The 13,714-nt window shown below is 46.1% G+C and overlaps 1 protein-coding gene across 1 annotated transcript in view; it reads right to left on the bottom strand.

Moving 5' to 3' along the window:
• CWC27 (CWC27 spliceosome associated cyclophilin) overlaps window positions 1-13,714 on the bottom strand; it is a 1,032,773-nt gene that overhangs the window by 951,219 nt on the left and 67,840 nt on the right. Inside the window, exon 3 of the mRNA XM_078675149.1 lies at window positions 1,841-1,953. Coding sequence (XP_078531275.1) covers window positions 1,841-1,953 — 113 coding nt within the window. The remainder of the gene's footprint in view (window positions 1-1,840; window positions 1,954-13,714) is intronic.

Raw genomic sequence — 13,714 nt, 5'->3', positions numbered from 1 at the left:
AAAATGTGGAGACGATTGCATTATCAAGCAGACCTCGATGTCTGATAAATATTTTGAACAATATATTCATAAAAGTCTAAAGTAAAGGAAGTCTGCTTAAATCTGTAGCACCGATGGGCAGAACCAGCGTATGAAGCGTCAACAACGCTTCTTCACCCTCAGCCTCTGGAATATTTTCACTAGAAGCTAAGAGGGCATAATCCAGGTCCCTGTTGTAAGAGACATTCAGGCTAAAAACCAGACACTGTCTTGGTGCTGTAGACTTGGCTGACAAGTGGTTTGTCAACAAGAATGTAGTTGATGATATTTATGTCGAATCAGTGAGTTTTTGTTGAGGGAGGAACTGATGCAGAAGAGATTAAGGGGATCTCATTAATTTGCCAGCGTGGATGACAAAAAAAGAGCCTTGGTGCATCACAGATTAAAATGTTGTCGATAAAAGAGCCATTTCTCTGACCTTATAGAAGACAATGAGCAACAGGTACACCAGAAGGCAAGAGCAAATTTGGCAATGTGAAGGCACATGCTTCAGATGAAGGGAGCAGATAATCTGTATTCTTTAGGCTACATGGCTAGTCTTATTTTTGGCAGGTGTTTCAGCAATCTTTTAAAGGGATAATATTTTGATGCTCCACGAACTCAGCAACAGGCCCAAGGAAAAGCTGCAGTGCTGCTAGTCAAGAATGGATTGAAATCCTTGATCGAGAAAATGCAACATATAAAAACTATATCTGGCTAATGCACAGCTAGCAGCAGATTAAGTTGATTTGTTTTCTCAAAATGGCATTTTCTCTGTAGAAATATTACAATATAGCAGATTTGTTGTCAGAGAGTTCCTCACACAAACCTTGCAGTAAGAAATCTGAATTATGGTGACCTCTATGGGGAACCGATTTTTTAAAATGTATCCATTAGCTGGAATTCAGAGTAAATTAAGCCTATGATGTACATGGGATACTGGCATTACTGCTTATATATATGTGCGTATTAATACTATTTATAGACGTGTACTAGGGCTTCTGGACAAGACAAGGGAGAATGATTCAAGCATGCGACTCTGTAGGATACAATGCTGGAACATTTATTATATAAATTTGCAAGGAGCTATGTAACGCTGCATCTCCTACACAAGATGGATAGGAGAAAATATAGACAAGTCCCTACGGTGCCACTCACCTTCATTTGCTATAGAGCTGACAACAGATAGAGGATTTCTGGAGAGAAAACAGTGCATAAATTCTATGTTGAGGGTAATCTTACCAATAGTCCTGTAACAAGTATAGCAGTCACTAAAAAATTGAGAAATCTGTAAGCAAAAAGCAAATGACAATACACAGTGGTCAAACCAAAGAACCCATAGGATATGGAAGGTTTCTACAGGAAATTGCTATGCAGGGTCAGAGAAGATACATCTGTTGCACATGACAGCGAAGGGGTGTCATTGCAGTCTTGTCCACAATGAGGGGGAACAATAACCTACATAATAATACAGTACACAGTCCTCTATCTAGTGGATAACTGTGGTCTACTTGGAAAATAAAAGGCCCAATCTAATGTCCAAGGGAACATTGAGAAGCATATGTAGTAACAAACTGTGTCAAAGACAGTGAAGATCTATCTAGATTAATTTGTTTAATATATGACAATGTTATTTAACAAGCTCATTTACTGTCCCATTTTTAATTATAGTGCATTGCAAATGATGGTTCTACATTAAAAAAATATATTTTTCCAGTCTCACCAAACTTGACAATTATAACAGTTTTGAAGTCACATTTCCCCAGGTTACCCAATGTGCCAATTAAAATCAGAGAAGCCAAAGAAGGAAAAACTCACATACCTTGAAAGGTTTACCATATATAGATTCCCCACCTAATCCGGTACCGGTAGGATCACCTCCCTGTATTATGAAGTCTGGCACAACCCGGTGAAATATTGTATTGTCGTAATACCCTTTAACAGATAAAACAAACATGAAACATTACAGTAAGAATTCCATTAGCCACTTAATTCCAAATCAATTAATCAAATTACCATAAAATGTCTAGCTCTGTGTATACCGGGGTGTTTTCAAAAGTGTACATTACTGAAGAATGGCATATCTTTTTATCTGGTTTTTAATCGCAGGAGTTAGGAATCTTGGATACATAAATATTGGAGCCAACACCTCTGCGGAGTGTTCAGGTAAATGGTTAGTGCTGGGTTCAGAGTTAGAGCTAGAGTTAGGGAGAGAGTGTCTGCTGTAAGACTAGCAGAACATTAAAGGATTAGTCTAATAAAGAAGGGGCTTAGGGATGATCTCTACCTGTTTTTTAATATGGAAAACATAATGAACTTTGAGACAGATCTAGTATTTTCCAAAGCCAGAGTACTGCAATTTTTGGCAAAATAATATGGGATAGGAACTCGACTTTTTAAAAAATGGTAAAGGATACAGAACTTAAGGTATTTGAGCAAGGTAAATTCGTAAGTATATTTTGATTGGAAAAAAAAAGGACATGGAAGCAAAGCAATTAAAATAAAGTGTCATCTGTATATATTCATGCATTTAGATTACAAGTTTAAGAATATAAAAATATTATGGGCCATATTTGGGTTTTACGTTTCCGCATGAATGTTGCGTCCCTCAAACAGTCTTAATTTTCTGTATTTACCAATGTATATGTCATGCTTCCATAACATTCCTTTTTAAAAGTACTGATATAGGGGCGTGGCTTACTCGCTCGACAAGATGGCTGTGTTTAGCTGAGCTCAGTCTCCTCACGGGGCTCATGAAGGTGATTCCGGCCGTCTAATGACCTCTTACCACACCTTCAACGCTGCATAAACCTCCCAATATATGGCGTCTCATGTTTGCGGTAGTGGGTGAGTCTAATTCTCACAATACGCCAGTATCTAACATGACTGCATCTTCCTGATGCGAGTGGCCACCATTTTATATGCGCGGCGCCTGCGTCATTTGAGGAAAAAGAACGAGGGTTACCTGAGGGTAGAACGGCTTCCCAACGGTGGGTTTTTAGAAACACTGCTATACTAACGGAGTAATAACTCAGTCACAAGAGACAGGAGAGTCACCACAGGGCAGGCACAGGCTGCGCATATTTTCTGCATGTACCACACTGCAGCCGTGTACATTACCTTTCCTGTGGATATTCACTGACCTCTTGCTCCCAGCAGAACCAATTATCTATGTCTCCAGCTGCACTTGATGCTTCCTTCTGTCACCTGCTTCTTGGGGGTTCTTTACATCCTGCCCATTTTCTTAATGAGCCTAAATGTCTTAATGAGCAGTTTGTCTGTGAAGACCCCCTGCAAGCTTAATTGTTTCAGTATTTGAGGCTCACAGTAACTGGCAACATAAACAACTTTCAGAAGATATTTTTATGAGTGTGTCCTGAACGCTTGACAGGATTGCAACTGATAGTTGTACATCATCTCAAGGAGCTTACGAAGGAGTTTTTTGGCCACTTAACGACCTTGTCACGCATCTCTCATAATGAATGCACCTCCTGCTGTATGACAGCACACGTCTGTGTTGGCGGGCTCTAGTAAGCTCCCTCTTGGATGTTAGAAGTGATTGGTGCGAAGGAATAGGGAATAACATCATCCCTGTCCTTCCTTTGATTAGCATGTTGCTTGAATTGTACTAATTCCTCATGGATGGAGTCCATTGTTACTCTTCTGCTTTCTATTGTGCCAATCTAACCGTGGGTCTCTCACAAATGATTCGAGCTTGAGAGGATGTGAATAGGTATTCATAGGTTGTGTGGTATTTCCTTTGTAATCACTTCACATCTTATCTCCTGCTTCTGTACAAGCTTGTGAGCTCCTCCATTAGTTTCTACTTTACAATTTACTACATGTTATAATCCCGTCATCTGGGATTTGGCTATGTCATTCATCAACATTGTGACTCTTTAATCTCCATATCCCTTCTGGGACAAGTTCATTTTGTCAAAATGGCGAGTGACTCAGTCTCCCTCACGAAGACACCTTCATATGGCGCTAAACCGGAAAAAGTCAAAAATGATCCTCCAGCTCCGGTGTAGTCTTCTTTCTAATCCGGTCTTGGATTTAATTTTAGATGAACTACGTGCACTAAAATCATTCTTGAATACCACCAATGACCAACTACAATCTAAGCATGGAAGGTAAAATGCCCGAAATGGAACAACGCATAATAATCTTCAAGACGAAGCTACTAAAATACCCTAATTGGAACAAGAAATTTAAAAGCTTAAACTTCATATCGAGGGTTTAGAAAATCGTAACAGAAGGAACAACCTCAGCTGTATGAACTACCTGAAAATGTTGAGGGTCCGGATCTTCTATCTTTTTTAAATAAATGTTTTTCTGATCTTCTCAACCTTAAGTCTTCGACTCCCCTCAATATCCAGCAGGCACATCGTCTTGGTCGTCCTACACCTCATTCCAACAAACCACGTGGTAATATTATGCTTTTCCTCGAATTCACTGACCTGGTGCACGTATTAAAAGTCACCAGAGAAAAACACCATCTTGTCTGGTCAGAACATCTTCATATCGCATGATCTTTCCAACGCTACCAATGCTAGATGCAAAGAATTCTTAGCTCTTCGTCCACAATTGAGATCTATGAACATTCGGTATGCATCCTACATCCCTGTCTTTGCAAGATTACCCATGAAGGTGTCTCTTGTTCATTTGAGGATCCATCTAAATTAAGACAGTTTCTGCATTCCGTTACTAGAATGCCTATGGACACCATTGCTCAATGCTCTTAATTCATTTAACTTGTTAATGCTTCTCATTTCATTGTCTTTTTGCTGTGGTCCTTGTCCTTTATGCGTTCACTACTTCCTGATCTGCTGCAGCTCGATCTTCAACCTTTGTTTTTCTTGTTCTCGAGTGCTGACATGCCCAATTCTTATTTCTTTGTCTTTATATTTCAGATATGGCTTTTTGTCCTTGACTTGTCCCTATATTTCTTTATTTCTTTCACTTCTTTCCCATCTTTACTTTTTCTGTTGTTTCTATCTCTTTTCCATCTCCTTCACCTGTCACCCTTCCCCTATTTCATTCTCTATAAATAATCGTTGTATTTGTTCCCTTATGTTCTTATTATTTTTAGTATGTTTCCTGATTTTTATGACCAGTGTCTTTCATCTTCTTTGTTGTATCTTGCAGTTCGTCATCACTGTGATTATTCCCCTATTCCCCAAACATTACTATGTTTAATATTGTATCGTGGAACGTCTGTGGTCTGGGTCATCCCATCAAGTGTCAAAAGCTACTTTCTCATTTATCAAAATGTGATTGTTTGATTGCTTTTTTGCAGGAAACCCAGTGTAATTAGGTTGAATCTCTTCAACTCAAGCGTCAATGGGTGTGTCAAGTTGTTTTCTCGCCAGCTATCAATCGTAAAGGTGGCGTTGCCATCCTTTGTCATAAATCTTTAAAACTACAAATGATATCAACTGAAAATGATGCGAGTGGACGATGGGTAATACTACATGCCACAGTCCATAATAAACTTGTCACCTCCTTAAATATTTATGGACCGGTTAAGCCTGGCCCAGATTTTTGGCACAATATTAAACTAAAATTATCCTCAATTACTAACCCCAATATTATTGTTGCTGGAAATTTTAATAATTGGCTTGACCCCTTTCTGAAAAAAATCAGATTGTAAATTTAAACCTGATAAATCCCAAAAAGCATTTAAATCTGCTGTTGCTTCTCGTCCACTCTATGATGCCTGCAGAACTAGTAACCCTGACTGTTATGAATTCACGTTCTTTTCTAATGTTCATGATACTATGTCTCGCATTGATTATGTTTTAATTTCAAAATCTTTATTACCCTTGGTCCAATCCTCTGAGATTGGTTCTATTTTTATCTCAGATCACGCTCCAGTCTCAGTTTCACTTGATCTGTCCCTTGCCATTCCCAAACAGGCTCGATGGAGATTTAACAATTCTTTATTATCTGATCAAACCTTTATTCTAAATGCTACTTCCTTCATTCAAGAATTTTTTTCAATTTAACAAGTCAAGTGATACTTCTATTCATAACAATTGTGATACATTTAAAGCCTCGTTAAGAGCTTTTACCATTGCCTAAACTGCTAGAAAGAAAATGTCATTAAACTCCCAATATATTTCCTCCCTCAACCTCAATCATATTAAGACCCTTGAACACTCTTATTATACTTCCAAATCCCCTGCTCACCTTAGGGATCTAACTAAGGCTAAATCTGACCTAAATAAATTGGCCACAACCGATGCTTGTAATATCCTACTTAAGATAAAATCCAAATATCATGGGGGTCAAAACAAAGCGGGTAAAATGTTAGCTAATTATTTCAAAGTTAAATCAGAAAAGAAAGCCATTGCCCTATTCGTAATACCCATAATAACACTCTATTGCACTCTGATTTAGATATTGTTAAAGCATTTCAGACCTATTATCACTCATTATAGATGGACGACACCCCTCCCACCACAAATGACACGCAGTTATTTGTTTGATGACTTCCCCTCTCCTAACTCGGTTCCGGATGATATGGCTCTCTTGGAAAAAGTTATAGCTCTTCAGGAGATATTAGATGCAATTAAATCCTTAAAAAGACCTAATGCCCCTGGTCCTGATGGCTTCTCTATTGAACAGATTTCCTCTTTTTCATCTATATTTGCTCTGCTTTTTACCTCTTTTATACTGCACTCTTAACCTGAAGGCTCCTTTCTTGACGCCCTTATTGTAATTCTCCCTAAACCCGATAAAGACCTCTCCCTTTGACAAAATTATCGCCCAATCTCCTTAATCAATTATGACTGCAAACATTTTGCAAACATTCTTGCCTCTAGATTGGAAGGGGTAATTCCCCTACTTATTAACCCTGACCAATCTGTTTTTTAAGGGTAGGCTCTCCTCAGACAATGCTAGAATGCTCTCAAATATTCTCATCCTGGGATTTAATTATTTTGATCCTCTAGCCGCATTATCTCTTGATGCCGAAAAAGCTTTTAATCGCATAAATTGGCAATTCATGTTCAAAAAGGTTCGGTTTTGGCCCCCAATTTATTTCATTTATCAAATTATTATATTATTCAGATATTATTCCAATCTCTGTGCATGTGTATCTGTTAACAGACTTTTATCTCCTTATTTTAATTTGCACAGAGGCACACGGGAAGGCTGTCCCCTCCCTCCTCTTTTATTTTTTTATGTCTTGAACCCTTCCTTGAGCGCTTTCGCCAAAATCCTTTGATAACTGGTTTTCTTTATAATTCCCATGAAAATTAATTGTCTGCTTATACAGATGATATCTTAATTTACCTTTTGAAACCCGTAACCTCCTTATCCCCTTTTTTTTTTTTACAGGAGATTGATTTATATTCTACAGTATCTGGATACAAATTAAACTTCTCTTAAACTGAAATTTTACCTTTAAATTCTCCCTGTTATCACTTCTTGTTTTCTGACACCAACTTTAAATGGTGTCCATCAAAAATTAAATATCTAGGTGTAAGGTTTTACCCTACCATTCCCTAAACTCTTACCCATAATTTTACTGCTTTGAAAATCAAAATTCAAAATTTACTCTCCTCATTTTTTTTTTTAAACATATTTTATTGCGTTTTCATATATTAAGAACATACATTTTTTGTAAAGTATCATGGCATGTCAACTGCGCTCCTCATGCCTTAGGTGTCAATGCAGGTCTAATAGTATATTGCTTCACCCTTCTGCAAGTCAGTTACATTCCCTGCAAACTCAGCGTGCAGTGCCCATACGTACCGGTGACAGGTGTCACACCGTCACCACCTAGCAACAAAAGCCCTCGGGACTGCCGCGGTTTAGCACTCGAGCTTGATAATCATAGACTTCTTACTCTGCAATAGGTCAGGTAGCCGAACATCCAACTCTCCACCTTCCCCATCCCCCCTCCAAGCATAGGCAAACTCAACCCCTCTCTACCCTCCCCCCCCTGCACTCCCCCCTCCCCGCAGACATGCCGCTCCTCCAGCACTATGTGTGTCGCTCACATCGTGTTCCGCCCACTCCTAGTGAACCCTGTGCCAGTGGCCTAAGCATCGCCCGGGAGGTGACGCTCGATCAGGGGACCCCTCTGCCCATCTACTTGCTCATCCCACTGCCCTCGTCGTAGGCCCTGTACAATCGGAATGGTAGGTGATATCAGGGGGATCCGTCCTCGTCGTCAGTTGGATCTTTGAGTAGTCCTGTCAGTGCTACCCAGGCTCTGGCTGTGTCCCACAGCTTGTCATTGTCAGCTCTACGAGCTAGTTGGAGCTGGAGCGTCCCCTCGTAGTCTGCCCATTTAAGAAACTCTCTGAGCCAACGCCCTGCGTTAGGACCTGCAGCCGCTTTCCAATGGCTGGTGATTTCACGCTTGGCTAGGACCAGCCCCAGATCCAAAAACCTGCTGGTAGTTTTGTTGCGGGCAGTGTGGGGGAACCAGTGCAGTAGACACACAGCCGGGGTACTTTGCAGGTCCCTCTCTGTTACCTCAGTCAATTTGGCCAGTATCCCTCCCCAGTTACCTCGAAGGATAGGGCAATCCCAGATCATGTGCATGTACCCTGCATCCTCCAGTCTGCATCGTGGACAGGTGGCGTGGGAGTCGAAGAACTCATTGAGTTTAGAAGGAGTGAGATACGCCCGATGAAACACGTAAAATTGGATGAGTTGGAATCTGGCGTTTCGGGAGCATTTCCCCGCTCTTGCCATCAGCATTTCCCAAGGCTTAGGCTCGATGAGAATTCCCAAGTCTATCTCCCATTTAGTGCGCAATCTCTCCAGTGGGGTTCTCAAGACCTGTGTCAATCTGCGGTACAGACACGTGACCGCCTTAACCCTCCCCGCAGAGGTGACTACATATTGGCAAGGAAGGAAAATCCACGGCTCCTCTAGTCCTCCCTTCCAGTGTTTGCGCACCGCAGTCGTCAAGGCCGCGTGAAGAAGGAAGTCCTGCGCCGGCAATTCATGCCTGTCCACCAGTTCTTGGAACGGCAGGAGTGCACCATCTGCATACAGATCCCCGAGGGTGGAGATTCTGAACTCTTCCCACTCATGCAGCCGCTGCCAATTCCCCCCATGGGGGAGTTCCATGCAGAGCCATATTGGAATCTCAGGCGAGTATGCCAAGCCACCTTTCTGGCGATGTAGGGCCCTATTCCAGCAGAGTCTCAGGACCCAGAGGTCCCCAGGGACCTCTCCCATCCGCAGTGGGAGGCGCAGAAGGATCCGTGCCAGATGGTGCATCTCTGCGTCCCAGTCTCTCTGAGCTATTTCCAAGCCCAATCGCCTCGCTAATCTTTGGGTAAACCATTGGAATTGGGCAGCATGGTAGTAGGCCTCAAAATCAGGCGCTGCAAGACCCCCCTCCCGTCTTGGGCGCATCGGGGTAGGCAGAGCCACCCTGCGTCTCCCCAAACCCCATAGAAAGCCCGAGATCATGGAGTTGAGCTGGGCGAAGTATCTCCCCGGTATCCAGAGAGGCAGTGTCCCAAAGTAGTAGAACAACCGGGGGAGGGTGATCATTTTCAGAAGTGCCACTCGCCCCGCGACCGACAGGGGTAACGACCCCCAGAATTCCAGGTCATTCTTGGTGTTTCGCAGGGCCCGGCCTATATTACCTTCAAATAACTCGGCTGCACCATGGTAAATCCGCACCCCCAAGTACGGTAAGCAGTCCCTTTCCCATCTCACATCCAGGCCTTCAGGGGGAGCACCCCTGCCTCCTCGCATTGGAAACAGGCAGGTCTTGGTCCAATTAACCTGGAGTCCCGCCACCTCCCCCAGCCGCTCCAGCAGTTCCCTAGCCCCACGGAGTGCATCAGTGTTATCAGCAAGGAACATCAGTAACTCATCAGCATATAGGGCAATGTGGTGTGTTCGGCCTTGCACTTCCAGTCCCCTGTAGTGTTCCCCCTTCCGTGTATGCACCGCAAGGGGTTCCATAGCTAGGGCGAACAGGAGGGGAGACAGGGGGCATCCCTGTCTCGTCCCTCTACCCACCGCACATGCCTCCGAGATTACCCCTCCTGTCCGGACATTGTCCGTCGAATTAGAGTATAGGATCCGCGTCCATTCCACAAATCCCTCTCCTAGACCAAAGGCCCTCAGAACCCGAAATAAGTACGGCCATTCCAGGCTATCAAAAGCCTTTGCGATGTCAATGGAGAGCACACATGCCTCCTCGCCTCCGGCCTCCGCCGCTTGCAGCAACTGGCACAGTCTCCTGATATTCACCGCCGTGTTCCGAGTAGGGATAAAACCAGATTGGTCCTCATGGACCAGGCTCGTCATGTGTACCATCAGGCGATGCGCCAGTATGCCACTCAGCACTTTATAATCAATATTCAACATCGCGAGAGGGCGATACGCTGTGCGATCCCACTCAGGCTTCCCTGGTTTAAGGATCGGGACAATCACCGCCTCTCTCGTCGAGGCAGGCAAATAACCAACCTGCTTGGAATGATTATATAGGGACACCAGTTGCTGGGCCAGTGCATCCATGAAAGTGACATAAAACTCCGACGGGAATCCATCAGTGCCCGGGGTCTTGTTCTTAGCCATGCGTTTAAGGGCTCTCCGGACCTCGCCCACTTCCACCGGGCGACCCAACTCCTCAGTCTCCTCCGCCTCAATCTGCGGTAAGTCTATAGTTAGGAAATCCTCGTTTCCCGGCTCCCCGGGGTCCAGCGCACTATGATACAGGGTGGAATAGTAATCCAAAAAGTGCGTGTTGATTTGCTCGTCCCTTATCTCAAGGATCGGCGTGCCCCTGCGAGCTGGGTTCGCTAACCAGGCCAGGAGCGCCCCCGATTTATCACGTTCCGCATGCGCTCTCACCCTGTAAGCCTTATAATCAAAGCACCTGAGCCTCTCCACTTGCGTGGCCAGCTCCTCTTTAGCCCTTAAGAGCCCCTCTTGGACCTCTACCGGCCCCGGTCTATCTCGTTCCTTGTCCCGAAGTTGTTGTTCCGCCCCTTGTATCTCACTCAAGAGAGTTCTACGGACACCCACCGCCTCTCCGATGCACCGTCCACGGATCACCGTCTTAAACGCGTCCCATTCAGTATGCAGACTGGAGGAGGTGCCCGCATTGTGTTGGAAATACTCCTCTATCGCTGTGCCTGTAGTGGTCCGGAAGACCTGATCCTCCAGGGCCTCCGGTCGGAGCCGCCAGGTTGAAATCGCCGGCCTAACCTGAACCCAAGTCAAGGTCACCAGTAGGGGGTTGTGATCAGAGGTCGTTCTGGCCAGGTATTCACTCGTCGTAGCCTGCATATGAACGTCCGGGGAGTACAAGACCGCATCTAGTCTGACATGTAATTCATGTACAGCAGAAAAGTAGGAGTAGTCGTGCTCTCCGGGATGATGGGCCCTCCAGGTGTCAGTAAGCCCCCAACTCCTCTGCCATTCCCGCCAGCCGTCTGCTATCCTACGGGTAGGGGCCTCATGTAGTGGAGGGTGGGAACGGTCCAAGTCCACATCCGTTACACAGTTAAAATCCCCCCTAGTAGCACAGGACCCGTGAGCACCCCCGCCAGTTTCTGTGAGAGGTGTGCAAGGAAGGTGGGTTGGTCTATATTGGGCCCATATATGCTTCCCAGTGTTATGTCCCGTCCATCCAGTCGCCCTGTGACCACTGTGAATCTACCCTCGGGGTCAATCACCTGCCTCAGACACTGAAACGGTACTCCTGCCCTTATCCAGATCAGTGTCCCCCTGGCATATGCCGAGTAAGTGGTATTATAGACCTGACCTTTCCAGCTATGGTGAAGTGCTTTACCCTCTGACTCCGTCTAGTGCGTTTCCTGGAGTAGAGTGACCTGCACTCCCCTCCGTTTCAAATAAGCGTGTATTTTGTGTCTCCTGCACATGGTATGCATCCCCCGGACATTCCAGGTCATGATTTTAAGGCCTATGGGGGTAGCCATGGATCTGGCGTGTGTGGGCATGTACTGCCCCCTCTCCTAGTGGCATGTCTGATCCACCCCATCCTCCCCAACACTTAAACTGCCCCCGACTTCCACTCCCCAGGACAGGTAGACACAAACAGGTTCCCATCCAAACCAAACTGCTCAAAAGCATAGCTGCAACTAGGGGAAAACTCTCAGCTCGCGCTTGATGCCCCCAGAGCCCCCCCCCAGCAACCCCCCTCCCTGGAAAGAAATCTGTGTGGCCAGCTAAGCCCCCGGTATTCATTAGATCATCAGCAGTTTCGTTGCCCCAACTCCAAGTGCTCCCCGAAAGTAGGTAGCATGACAAGTCCTGCATCATGTAGGTCCCATGGCTTCTGCAGGCCCATCACCCGAACATTCGGTCTGCCATCTGCGGTATGACATTCGGTAGTTCCGTATCAGAGAGGCTCTGGGAGCTGCCGGAGCCCGGGCTCACCGCTCCACTCTTCGTTGCTTCAGTGACAACACTGGACGGGTTAGTCGCCCCTAGACCGATGGCCGCCACAGCTTGGATTGCTTTGTCTCGTTCCTGTGCCGTCCAGGAAGCGGGGCTCCCCCGCAATGAGGCAGAGTCTTGTTGTTGTCGGGGTGAGGCTGGCCGCGATGAACCCCCTGTCGCACCACCCCGACTCTCCAGCCAGTCCCATGCCGCCTGCGGGATAAGGAAAAAGTGGGTCTTCTCATCTGCCGTCACCCGCAGGCGTGCCGGGAAGAGCATGGCGTAGGGGATGGTGAGCTGTTGCAGCCTCTTCTTGACGGTCAGAAAAGAGGACCGTTGTCGTTGCACTTCCCTGGTGTAGTCCGGGAAGATCATCACTCGGCTATTCCCTATTTGCAGGTTCCGGTGTTCTCGGGCTCTCTGTAGGATGAAGTTTCGGTCGCGATAGTGCAATAAACGTGCCACCATCGGCCGGGGCGGAGCGCCAGGCTTGGGTGGGCGAGCAGGGACCCTGTGGGCTCGCTCCAGAGTATAAAATGGGGAAAGGCCCTCAGGGGTTACCTCCGTCCTCAGCCAGTTCTCCAGAAATTGGACCGCATCCGGGCCCTCCTCGCGTTCTGGCACACCCACTATGCGAAGGTTATTGCGCCGTGAGCGGCTTTCACTGTCCTCCGCCCAGACCGCAAGGGTTTTGACTCTGTGTGTCACTTCGCTCAGGGAACGTCGCAGGGCGGCCACCTCATCAGGGATGGGTTACATGTTGATCTCCTGCGTCGTGACTCTCTCCTTGAGCTTCCTGTGGTCGTCCTTCAATACCGTGAGGTCTGTTCCAATGGCGTCCATCCTTTTCTCCAGTGCATCCCGCGATGCCATGATGGCCTGCATTATGTCGCCCAGGGTAGGGTCTCCAGGCATGTTCGGCCCATGTCTCCTCGCATCTCCAGCGTCATCCTCCGTGTTGTGCCCCGGGTCTTCCAGGCGCAGTACCTCAAAGCCCTTTTTTGTTCTGGACACGCGGCCCATCGTTGTGGGGATAGGTTTTAAACAGTAGCAGCTCTGGGGGAAGCCTCAGACGCGCCCCACTACAGTGAAGCACCACCACCAATCAGTCTCGGATGGCCCTCAGAGTCTGTATAGGGTCCGCGTTGCGCGAATGCCCTCTGCTATCACCCCTCGTAATGCCAAACCGTCGGATCCGCAGCAAGTAATGTCCGGGTGGTGTCACCCTTCAGTCGTCCAACCATTCACTCCTCGCCCACATCCACCACTTGGTCATCACCAGTGGTGGGCCCCTGGGGGCTCC

The sequence above is a fragment of the Lissotriton helveticus genome, chromosome 2_1, assembly GCF_964261635.1.
Source record: "Lissotriton helveticus chromosome 2_1, aLisHel1.1, whole genome shotgun sequence".
In the NCBI taxonomy this organism is placed as follows: domain Eukaryota; kingdom Metazoa; phylum Chordata; class Amphibia; order Caudata; family Salamandridae; genus Lissotriton; species Lissotriton helveticus.
The sequence above is the reverse complement of the archived record's forward strand: the minus strand, read 5'-3'. Positions and strand labels throughout refer to the sequence as shown.